This window comes from Mobula birostris, chromosome 17 (assembly GCF_030028105.1).
Source record: "Mobula birostris isolate sMobBir1 chromosome 17, sMobBir1.hap1, whole genome shotgun sequence".
Classification (NCBI taxonomy): domain Eukaryota; kingdom Metazoa; phylum Chordata; class Chondrichthyes; order Myliobatiformes; family Myliobatidae; genus Mobula; species Mobula birostris.
Genome location: NC_092386.1, coordinates 62,594,030 through 62,606,395, shown reverse-complemented (window position 1 = coordinate 62,606,395; position 12,366 = coordinate 62,594,030). Strand labels below are relative to the sequence as shown.

General features: G+C 42.0%; 1 protein-coding gene across 6 annotated transcripts in view; it reads left to right on the top strand.

The window, feature by feature from the left end:
• Positions 1-12,366, top strand: part of focad (focadhesin) — a 245,615-nt gene that overhangs the window by 225,142 nt on the left and 8,107 nt on the right. For all 6 annotated transcript variants that reach the window (XM_072281789.1, XM_072281784.1, XM_072281787.1 and 3 more), the window contains one exon: positions 8,173-8,262. In XM_072281789.1, the coding sequence (XP_072137890.1) occupies positions 8,173-8,262 (90 nt within the window). The remainder of the gene's footprint in view (positions 1-8,172; positions 8,263-12,366) is intronic.

Below are 12,366 nucleotides of genomic sequence, written 5' to 3'. Positions count from 1 at the left end.
GCGTTTAATCAACTTCTTAGATTGTTTTTATCTTGTTAACAAATCACTTGATCTTTAAGTTAAGTGAAGTTTAATTAAATGCTTACCTGTTTTTAATCCTACTTGTTGATTTTTCTTGCCGTTCGTACTGGTGATCAGATATAAGATGAAAAAGCCAAAACATGTGTCCTCAGGCCCTCTTGGAGTTAGTCTGGATGGTTAGGCTCTGCCTACTGCACTCCTCACAACCCACCTTCACCTGCTACGTAACCAAGCAGTATGAAGAGTCCCAAGTCTGATCTTTTACCCTTCCTACCACCAGAATGGTGGTATTGTTTGACTCCTTCACTACGTGGTATGGATGGGGTGTTTGCTAAATGGCCAAACATGGTGTTGTTTAATAATATATTTAATAATAATGTAGCCATAAATAACATACTGTTCTTCAAAAATCATGGTTATTTTTAAAAAAGCAAAGTACAATTACACAACATTCTACAGTTCCAACACACTGCAGTGGATCTCTTTCATCATTTATATAACTTACTCTTAAAAATCTTTTCACTTGTCGTAATGTTTATGTGTGCTACTCAAAGGAACTTAATCAAAAGCCCAATTGTTGAGGTGACCAGATACTGTTCTTTGTTCTGGTTCCTTGGTGCATTTTGTTTGTTTCCTCCAACAGCACTCAAAATGATGAAAACATCCAGGGCAAGTTGCACTGCTTGATCAGCATTTGTCCCCTACCACCACCCTAAATATTCATTCCCACCACCACAAATGCAGCACGGTTACACTGTGTGCCATCTACAGCTGCCCGTGTGTCCCATTCCAGTAGTTCCTTCCAAACCCATAACCTCCATCACCAAGACAGACAAAATTAGTACGTGTGAGGAAATATCACTACATGCAGATTCCCTGCCATTATGAGTTAAGGATACAATCCTTCATCAGTCCAACTTCTAGAACTCGAAATGACAATGTCTTGTGAGTGCCTTTATCAGAAAGAATGTAACAGTTCAAGATTGTGACTCAGCACAAACATTTAGGGCAATTAGGAGTGTACAATAAGTGTCGTAATTGCCAATAACCATTACATTCCTGAAAATGAATTGTTTGTAATAAAGAAACTGCTTGGATAACTAATATTACCACTGCTAATATATAGTTTCTTCATTCTGAGTTTAACTTCTGCTTCAAGCTAGCTCCTCTCATTTAATAAACTTTAACATAATTTTTTTTTGTTTTGTAACTCCAAAATGTAAAATCTAATTGAAATGAAAACAATGAGCCTGGAGATAACTCATATACATTCTTCGTTTTTCTTCTAGCGAGACACGTACGCATTCACGAACCTGTATATAACCTGTAATTCGATAAAATTAATTACTTAATCAAACTAAGAATGTTTAATCAAACAATATGTTTACAATGCAGGATTCCCCCACCATCCGAAGGTAGAACGTTCCTATGAAACGGTTCGTAAGCCGGAAGGTCGTAAAGCGAAGAAGCAATTACCATTGATTTACATGGGAAAAATTTGTGAGCGTTCGCAGACCCAAAGTTAACCTACCAAATCATGCCAAATAACACATAAAACCTTAAATAACAGTAACATATAATAAAAGCAAGAATGATATGATAAATACACAACCTATATAAAGTAGAAATACTTCCCTACAACCATTGCCTGCACTGTTCTCCGTAGTGAAAATCTCACGCAAGCGCTCTCGGCAAAAACACTCTCTCCAGTAACCTTTAAGCTATGAAGCTGCCAAATCATACCAAATAACGCATAAAAATACACAGCCTATATAAAGTAGGAATAAGGTATGTTCAGTGTAGTATCACGGGAATCAGGAAGACAGTGCTGAGCACACTGATGGTGGTGTGTTAGACTGAGTCGTTGGAGGTTGGGGTGCTGCAGTGGCCCCCACTCTCCGGGCAGTGAGCCAATACTGATCCACAAAGCATGCAGGGGTACAGCGGTAGCCGGGACGCATCCAGCACATCTTTAAGAAAAAGCCGAAATAAACAAGCTAATTAATTATTTATTAGCCCAGCACATAAATGTCGGCCCAGATCAGAGGCGACGCAATCGGCAATTAATTAGCTTGTTTATTTCAGCTTTTTTTCTTAAAGATGTGCCGGGTGCTTCCCGGCTACCACTGCATTCTCCACGAATCAGTATCTGTCCATGGCCCGGGGCTTGGGGTGGTGGGACACTGAGCTGTCGTCTGTTTCCATCAGGGTAGGCAGGTCGTTGTCTTCTATCTCTGCCTGTCTCGATGTCGAAGGTCAAGGTTCGTCATCTGCTGTGGCTGATCTAGAAGGCTTGCTTGACTGCTTAGCCTCGCGCATTTTTCGATCATACAGTTCGTTGTAAGGACTCAAACCATCCTGCAAATATGCCCTAAACCGACGTACCCTTTCAAAATTAAAGTTGTACTTTATCATTGCAGCGAAAATCTCATGCAGTTGCTTCACGTTCAGTTCCTGGACGACCTCACTTTTGGTCTGTTGGCTACTGCGTTTGGTTTCGATTGTTATCCTTTCCTCTTCCAATTGCATCAGCTCTTCATCTATCAGTTCTTGGTCATGGGATGCCAAAGCCTCTTCAACATCGTCTTCGTCAGCTTCCACAAGCCAAACTCACTTTGTCCTTGCTTCGTTCACCATGATCGAAACACTTAATTATGTCTAGTTTTACACTAAGTGTAACACCCTTACACTTTAGGCTTTTCCGATAACGTAGAACTCATCTTGTAACAGCTGCTCACAGACACATGTTTAAGCAGTGCCGGCTGGAATGCCGTTCTGAATCCAGGGGAGGAGTGGCTGCTCGGGGCGCGCACTGCCTTTTATCGCACGCTGCCTTTGTTTGTATCAGTGAAAACACCTTCTGTTAGCGAAAAACAGAGAACTAATGTAGGTCTTTTGTAACAGTGAGGTTTTGAAAAGCGGGGGACACCTGTATTACTCAAATATTACTGATAAATACACAACACACTTCCCTGCTTAACTGTTAACTCCAACTCAATAGAGAATAGTATAGTAAATATTAAATTGTCCCATTCAGGCCTAAAGATTTAATTGCTCTGAAGGATTTCTTACTCTTGTGGGATAGCATCTTTCTTGATGTGGTGGGGGGCAGGGGGGGTTGGTGGGGTTACTCTGCTTGGTAGTTGAGACTTGTGGCTATGAAACAATCGCTAGTTCCGGGGGCTCCTCTGTGGTGGTCGTAGGGATCAACTCTGGGACTGCAGGAAGTGGTTCTGACAGCTCTAGGCACCTTTCTTCTGGACATGTTGGCATATTGAACAGTGCATAGCAGGCTGCACTTGATGATGTGGTTCATGATGTGAGTACAGTGTCTGACTTCACTGTTTCCTTTACCTTTTCAAAAGCCACCTCACACTGCTTCTACCCTTGCTTGCATTTTCTCAGCGCACTTGTGTAAATCTTGTGTGTCGATGGTATGACCAGAGTAAATGATGCTTGGTTTAAAGAATTCACACTTGTTGCTCCAAGCCCATAATCTTATAATCTCTTTAACACTGTCTTGAGATCTTGGAGGTGTTGCTTGTCATCCTTACCGGTGGGCAGTGATGTCATCAGGTAATGCAGAGTGCCTGGACAGCCTTTCAGCAATGGGCCCATAGCTTTCTGCCAGAGGGTGGGTGCAGTTGCTACTCCAAAAATAAGCCTATTATAGCTCTTAGTGAGTATTGATGGTGAGAAACACTTTGGACTCTTCTTCCATCTCCGTCTGTAGGTTGACCTCAGCTAAGTCTACTTTGCTGGAGTGTTTCCCTCCAGAAAGATTTGCAAAGATATCCTCTATCCTGGACGGAGGGTATTGATCAACTTTCTGTACTGGGTTGATGGTGACCTTAAATCACCACAGATCCTGACAGACCCATTCTTTTTGGCTATTGGGACCACTGGTGTTGCCCATTCAAACTTGGAGAGAATTCCTTCACCCTTCTTGCCATCTTGCTCACTGGCTACTTTATCATGGATGGTGTAAGGAATTGGACGGGCTTTGTAAAACTTGGGTGAGGCATTTTCATTTAACACAATTTTACTTTAGATAGGTTTGAGTTTTCCAATACCATCTCTGAACACTGCTGTGGCACCTTTCTTTAGTTGCTTTCAGTTGACTCTTTCACAGGGGATGTGGCATGCATATGGTAGATGGATCTGCAATCAGATTGTAGTTCTTTGTGCGAATAATGCCGCCATAATGCTAGCCCTCCTGTTTTCATCACAAACAAGCCCCGTGTGGCATATTGGTTGTATTTCACTGTCACGAATGTCATTCCCACAGGAGTTATCTTTTTTCAAGTATAAGTTCTTAGTTGGATATCTTTGTATCAGTATCTTTGAAATGCAATTCCAACTCATTTTTTGGAGTGAGGAGAGACAGCCAAGCCAATATCCAATTCCTTTTTAATTAATTTGCTGTTCAGTTCTGGTGTAAGCCATATTGCTTGTCTGTTGCAAACAAAAGAAAATTGCAGATGCTGGAAATCCAAAGCAACACACACAAAGTGCTGGAGGAACTCAGCAGGCCAGGCAGCATCTATGGAAAAGAGTAAACGGTCGACGATTCAGGCTGAGAACCTTCATCAGAAGGCCTGGAAGGAAAAATGAGAAGTCAGAGTAAGAAGGTGGGGCGAGAGGAGGAAGAAGTGCTAGGTGGTAGGGGATAGGTGAAACCCGGAGAGAGGGAGGGGTGAAATAAAGGCTGGGAAGTTGATTGGTGCAAGAGCTAAAAGGCTGGAGGAGGGGGAATCTGCTGGGAGCGGATAGAAGACCATGGAAGAAGGGAAGGAGGGAGCAGGAGCACCGGGGGTGGGGAGGGGGCAATTACCGGAAGTTCGAGAAGTTGCTCCTCCAACCTGAGTATAGCCTAATCACAAGAACGGAGGAGGCTATGGGCTGGCATGTCGGAATGGGAAGTAAAATTGAAATGGGTGGTCACCGGGAGATCCGGCTTTTTCTGGTGGAGCGTAAGTGCTCGGCAGAACAGTCTCCCAATCTACGTCGGGTTTTACCGATATACAGGAGGTCACACCGGGAGCACTGGATACAGTAGATAACCCCAACAGACTCGCTCTCCCTACAAAAAAATCAACTGCCACAACTGCCCTACAGAAACCTCCCACCACCCCCAACTTTACACAAAGATCTATGTGCTGCCTTGTCCACTTGTCTGTCCCCACTGATGTTCCTTCTGGTATTTATTCTTGCCATTGGAACAAGTGCCACTCCTGCCCCTTCAAAAAATGGCGGAACTGGTCCTCACTCTCAATAATTTCTTTGGCTTCTCCCACTTCCTTCAAACTAAAGGTGTAGCCATGGTCCCAGCTATGCCTAACTTTTTGTTGGCTACATGGAACAGTCCATGTTCGAAGCCTACACCAGTCCCACTCCCCAGCTGTTCCTACGCTACATCAGCAACTGCGTTGGTGCTGCTTCCTGCACCCATACTGAGCTCGACGACTACTGCCTTGGCCTCAAATTTTCATGGTCCATTTCCAACACTTCCCTCCCCTTCCTTAAAACACACTGATTATCACAGCTACCTGTACTATTCCTCTTTCCACTCTGTCAGTTGTAAAAATGCCACCTCCTTCTCTCAGTTCCTCTGTCACAGTTGCATCTGCTCTCAGGATGAAGCTTTTCATCCCAGAGCTAATGAGATGCCCTCCTTCATCAACACAAGGAGCTTCCCTTCCTCAACTATCAAAGCTGCCCTCACCCGCATATCTTCCATTTTGCACAAGTCTGTCCTCACCCCTTCCTCTTGCCACCACACCAGAGATAGGGTTCCTTTTGTCCTCACCTACCACCCCAGTAGCCTCTGCGTCTAGCACATAATTCAGCATAACCTCTGCCATCTCCAACGGGATCCCACCACCAAGCACACCTACCCCCCCCCCCCACCACACTTCCTGCTTTCTGCAGGGATTGCTTCTTTGTCCACTTGTTCCTCCCCACACACCTCCCTCCTGGAACTTATCCTTGCAAGCGGAACAAGTGCCACACTGCCTGTACACCACCTCCTTCACTACCATTCAGGATCCCAAAAAATCCTTCCTGGTGAGGCGACACTTCACCTGAGAGTCTGTTGGGGTTATCTGCTGCATCCAGTGCTCATGGTGTGGCCTCCTATATATCGGTGAGATCCAACGTAGATTGGGAGACTGCTTCGCTGAGCACCTACGCTCCATCCACCCGAGAAAACAAGATCTCCCAGTAGCCACCCAATTCAATTTTACTTCCCATTTCCATTCCAATATGTCAGTGCATGGCCTCCTCTATTGCTGTGATGCGGCCAAACTCAGGTTGGAGGAACAACACCTAATATTCTGTTTGGGTAGCCTCCAACTTGATGGCATGAGCATCAATTTTTTGAACTTACAGTAATTCCCTCCCCCTCTCCCCCTCTCCCCCTCTCCCCCTCTCCCCCTCTCCCCCTCTCCCCCTCTCCCCCTCTCCCCCTCTCCCCCTCTCCCCCTCTCCCCCTCTCCCCCTCTCCCCCTCTCCCCCTCCCCCCTCTCCCCCTCCCCCCTCTCCCTCTCCCCCCTCTCCCTCCCCCTCCCTCTCCCCCCCTCTCCGAGTTTCACCTATCACTTACCACCTTGTACTTCTTCCTCTCCTCCCCCACCTTCTTATCTTTCTTTCCAGTCGTGATGTAGGGTCTTAGCTGTCAACTGTTTACTCTTTTCTATAGATCCTGCCTGGCCTGCTGAGTTCTTGCAGCTTTTTGTGTGTGTTGCTTATCTATTGTTAGTTTTTACATTGTACAGTAAATCACTCCCATCATTATCAGATTTTTCATCAACACCTTTCAGATTATTCCTTTTTCTGAAACTGCAACTTGACTTTTTATCTTTAGCTCTTCCTTGTGCAGTTCATTTTTGTCTGCCTGATATGCTGTTTGTGTGTGTCCCACTTTGTTGCATTCTCTGCAAGTTTCGCCATTAAATCTACGTTACTCTGGTGTATGAGGCCCTACCACAACTGTAACACAATTCATTTGGCCAGGCAGGCTTCTGCTTCGATTTTGCAATTTTGTTCATGCTTACTTTCATTCCTGACTGTAACTCAATTGCTTTCTTGTCTGCTGTTTCTGTTGAAATAGGTATAGTATTTCAACTGCTCTTTTAAATGTAAGTTGTCCTTCAGTTAGGAGCCATTTTTGAATGCTTTCTTTAGATTTCAAGCTGAACAATCTCAGTTCATCATTAAGCCCGTGATTAAACTGACAATGCTTAATCTCGTCAAATCAGCCACATACACTGAAATGGGCTCCCTTTCCTTTTGATTCAGCTTATAAAACCTAAAGAGTTCTGCAATCAGCAATTGGTTTGGTTCTAAATGATCCTGCATTACTTTCATGATATCAGCAAAGCTCATTTCAGTTGTTTTGGTTGGAGCAATTAAGTTTAGTAAACTGTATGCCTTTTGCACACAGCAAAATTGGCACTCACTTCTCATCAGCAATTCCATTTGCTTTAAAATACTGCTTAATTCACGCAGTATACAAATCCAGTTATCTTTTGTGCAATTGATCATGTCAATCTTTCCATTTTATCCAGCCACTTCTGTTTTTTATTTATAATTATTATTGCTCACTGTTCATGAACTCATGAATTTGTCTGTTTTCCGCCTTTTCTAAAAACTTAAACATCTTTCTCCTCTTGATAAGAAAAAAAAGCTGCATTTTTTTGACTCAAATGTCTCGTTGCTCATTGACAGGTAGGTTGTCGTCTTGGGTTCATTTCTAACTTACTCATCACCCCTGTTATGTTTTTGAACTCCAAAACATAAAACCTAATCGAAATAAAAACAACGAGCCGGGATATAATTCATATACATTCTTAGTTTTACTTTTAGCGAGACGCATATGTATGATGTGGTGGCGTGATGACATATGCCATTTATGTATTATTACATATAACCTGTAATGAATTAGTTAAGCAAATAAAGAATGCTTTATCAATATGTTTACAATGTTACTTAAATATTACTGAAATATTAAATACATTATATATGGCTCGATATATAGTTACATTGATGGAAAATCAAAAATGTAATAATATCAGTTCGTAGTTAAGAAGCATTACTATATTCCCACTTAGTAATTCATCAGTTAATTATGTTCATCTTTCTTGTTCTTAGGTCAATGAAATTAATTTTTATGTTGGAATTTCCAAATGCCTTTCTGAGTTTGGTGACACTGAGATAGACAGAGTGACCCAGGCAACCAAGGTAATTGGGAATATACAGAGGATATAATCTAAGAGCTAGTGAACAACTTACCCATTTTTCATTATTCTGTTAGATAAGATCTGAATTATTTGCTAAACGTGGACTGGTGCCAAAACATAGTACTTTTATAAAGTATTTCCAGACCAGAATGAAGAGATGATGAAATTGAATTGCCTGCTACATTTCTTGACTTTTTTTTGTTGGTAACTGAAGTACCTGTAGAGTATGAAGCTGCTTACTAAGGCCCATAACAAAGAGGGTGATACAGACAAAACGTTCCTTATTGAAAGCAAGCAACACTTAGCTTGTGATAATGTCTGTTACAACAATCTGTCAAAAGTTATATTACATGGTGTCCTTAATTCTTAGTGTAATGTTTATGTGCATTACGTTTACTGTTTTTTTTAAAGTTACCTAACAAAACTTTATAAATGATCAATTATTTAAGTGCAAAAAAATTATAGTGTTACATAACAAAGTTATGCAATTAATATTTACCAGGATATATGTATAGTTATAAATCTAACGTCTGAGTCTTCCCAGATTACAGAATTCTTAACATTGATCTGATTTTGGTGTCTTTAAATTATCCTCTTTAGGTACTGACCATTACAATGGATCAAATTCATAGACATGTCGTCTCACATCCTATTCTATAATTGTCATCTCAATAAAAATAGCTTTACAAACTCGAAACATCAATTGTTAACATCAAACTTAACTCAGGCCAGTAACTTTGAGTTACTACAGTTAGTACAGCTATACATTATATTTGATACATTTCTGGAACCATAAACACAACCACAATAATTTCTATGTTTTGTGTTTCTTAAACCTCCTATTTTTATGGCCTTGTATTCACACCATCTTGCATCCTGACACTTACTCTGACTCCATGTAGAATCTAGTCTCCTCTTTCCCGCTGTCCCATTGAAATCATAAAGTTATGTGACGAACAAGAGAAAATCTACGGATGCTGAAAATCTAAGCAAAACATACAAAATGCTGGAGGAACTCAACAGGCCAGGCAGCATCTATGGAAAAGAGTACAGTTGACGTTTCGGGCTGAGACCCTGCATCAGAACTCTCAGCCTGAAACGTTGACTGTACTCTTTTCCGTAGATGCTGCCTGGCCTGCTGAGTTCCTCCAGCATTTTGTATGTGTTACAAAGTTCTGTGCTCTGATTTCTTTCTGGATCACACCCAAAGTTTTCAACAGTGCTAAAAGCTGTTTTCAGGCTTTCAAAGCTAGGTAGTTGTACTTGCTCTGCAGTATCCGATGCAATCTATCCATTCATTCTATTCAGCAAATCTGTAAACAAGAAAGCCTCGAGCACATTCAGCTGTGAACACAGAAATCACAGCCACATTTAACTTGAGAAGCAATCTCAACATTAGATATGAATCAGTAGAGACTCAAATTAGTGTTGTAAAGAAGAGCAAAAAAAAAAGTAGTTGCTCAGAAGAAGATTGCTGAAAAAAGAACAAGTGTAAACCAAATCTGGCTTATGTGGACATGAAGCCTGAAAGAGTTGCTTGCAGAAGCAAGTAAAATCAAAGAAATTTCCATATGTTGTACTTCTAATTCATATATCCCTTATTTCCTGAGCTTGCTACTTGTGACTCAAGGTCATTTCTTTCAACACATTCCTTCCATACTGTATACTGCTGACTCCAACAATACAGACTAGAAAAATTATTATTTCTATCTTCATGTCTAATTTTTTGCCTCATCCAACAGATATGTCTAAATGTAACTTTTGGCTGGAGTCTTTCAATACTCATCAACATGCTGCCAGAAAAATCTTTGCAATTCATCCAGTGAGAACTACCCCTCCTACCTATTCCCCACTCTGACCTTCAACCTCTCACCTGCCTATTACTTCCCCTGGGCCCCCTCCTCCTTTCTTTTCTCCTATGGTCCACTTACCTCTCCTGTCAGACCATAAGTCATAGGAGCAGAATTAGGCCATTCAGCCCATCGAGTCAGCTCCACCATTCCATCATGGCTGATCCCAGATCCCACTCAACCTCATAGACTTACCTTCTTGTCATATCCTTTGATGCCCTAACCAATCAGGAAACTATCACCTTTCACTTTAAATATACCCATGGACTTGGCCTCCACCGCAGTTCTGTGGCAGACCATTCCACAGATTTACCGCCGTCTGGCTAAAAAAAATTCCTCCTTACCTCTGCTCTAAAAGGTAGCCTCTCAATTTTGAGGCTGTGCCCTCTAGTTCTGGATACTCCCACCACAGGAAACATCCTCTCCACATCCACCTTATTAAGTCTTTCAACATTCGGTAGGTTTTATTGAGATACCCCTACATTCTTCTAAATTCCAGTGAGTACAGGCCCAAAGCTGACATATGCTCCTTGTATGTAATCCCTTCATTCCCAGAATCATCCTTGTGAACCTCTCCTGGACTCTCTCCAATGACAATACATCCTTTCCTTAATATGAGGCCCAAAACTCTTGACAATACTCCAAATGCAGCCTGACTAATGTCTTATAAAGGCTTAGCATGATCTTCTTGCTTTTATATTCTATTACCCTTGAAATAAATGCCAGCATTCCATTTGCTTTCTTTACCACAGACTCAGCCTGTAAATTAACCTTCTGGGAGTATTGCAGGAGGACTCCTAAGTCCCTCTGCACCCCTGATGTTTGATTGTTCTTCCCATTTAGATAATAGTCAGCACTATTGTTTCTTTTACCAAAATGCATTATCATACGTTTCTCAACCCTGTATTCCAGCTGCCACTTCTTTGTCCATTCTTCCAATTTGTCTAAGTCCTGCTGCAATCGCATTGCTTCCTCAGCACTACTCACACCAAAACTTTTCTTTGTATCATCCGCAAACTTTGCCACAAAGCCACCAATTCCATTATCTAAATCATTGACAAATACTGTGAAAAGCAGCAGTCCCAATACTGACCCCTGAGGCAGCTAACCGGAAAAGGCCCCCTTTATTCACATTTGCTGCCTCCTGCCTGTCAACCATTCCTCTGCCCGCGCCAGTATCTTGCCTGTAATGTCATGGTATTTTATCTTGTTCGGCAGCCTCGTGTGGCACCTTATCAAAGCCTTCTGAAAATCTAAGAAAATTACATCCACTGCCTCTCCTTTGTCCACCTTGCTTTTGTTACTTCATCGGAGAACTCTTCTTACCAGATTTGTCAGGCAAGATCTTCCTTCACAGAAACCATGCTGACTTTGACATTTTATTTAGTCTCCAAGTACCCCGAAACCTCATCCTTAACAATAGACTCCAACACTTTCCTAACCGCTGAGGTTAGGCTAACTGGCCTATTATTTCCTTTCTTTTGCCTTTCCTTGTTCAGCCATGGTTGCCTACCCCTGCCATTTGAGACTACTACTTCTGTGGGACTTACCTATCCTGCACCTTGTGAACTATTCCCAGAAACTTCAGCCATCTCTGCTCTGCCATCATCCCCACCAGTATCCTCCTCCAATCCACCTGGGTAGGCTCCTCTCTCATGCCTCAGTAATTCCCTTTATTCTGCTGCAATACTGATACATGTGATTTATGCTTCTCCCTCTCAAATTGCAGTATGAATTCAATCATGTTATGATTACTGCCTCCTAAGGATTACTTTACGTTAAGCTCCCGAATAAGATCTGGGTTATTATACAACACCCAATCTAAGATAACTTTTCCCTGAGTAGGCTCAAACACAACTTGCTCTGAAAAGCCATCTCATAGGCATTCAACAAATTTCCTCTCTTGCAATCTGACACCAACCTGATTTCCCTTGCATATTGAAGTCCCCCATTACAATTTGTGACATTACCCTGATCGCATGCCCTTTGTTGCTCCCTTTGCAATCTCAACCCTACATCTTGACTACTATTTGGAGACCTGTATATTATTCCCATAATGTGCTTTTTACCCTTGCAGTTTCTTAACTCCACCCACAAAGTTTCAACATTCTCTGACCCTATGTCACCTCTTTCTAAAAATGTAATTCCGTCTCTTACCAACAGAGCCACACCACTGCCTATGCCTTCCTGCCTGTCCTTTCGATACAAAGTATATTGTTTGATGTTAGGCTCCCAACTATGGCCTTCTTTCAGCC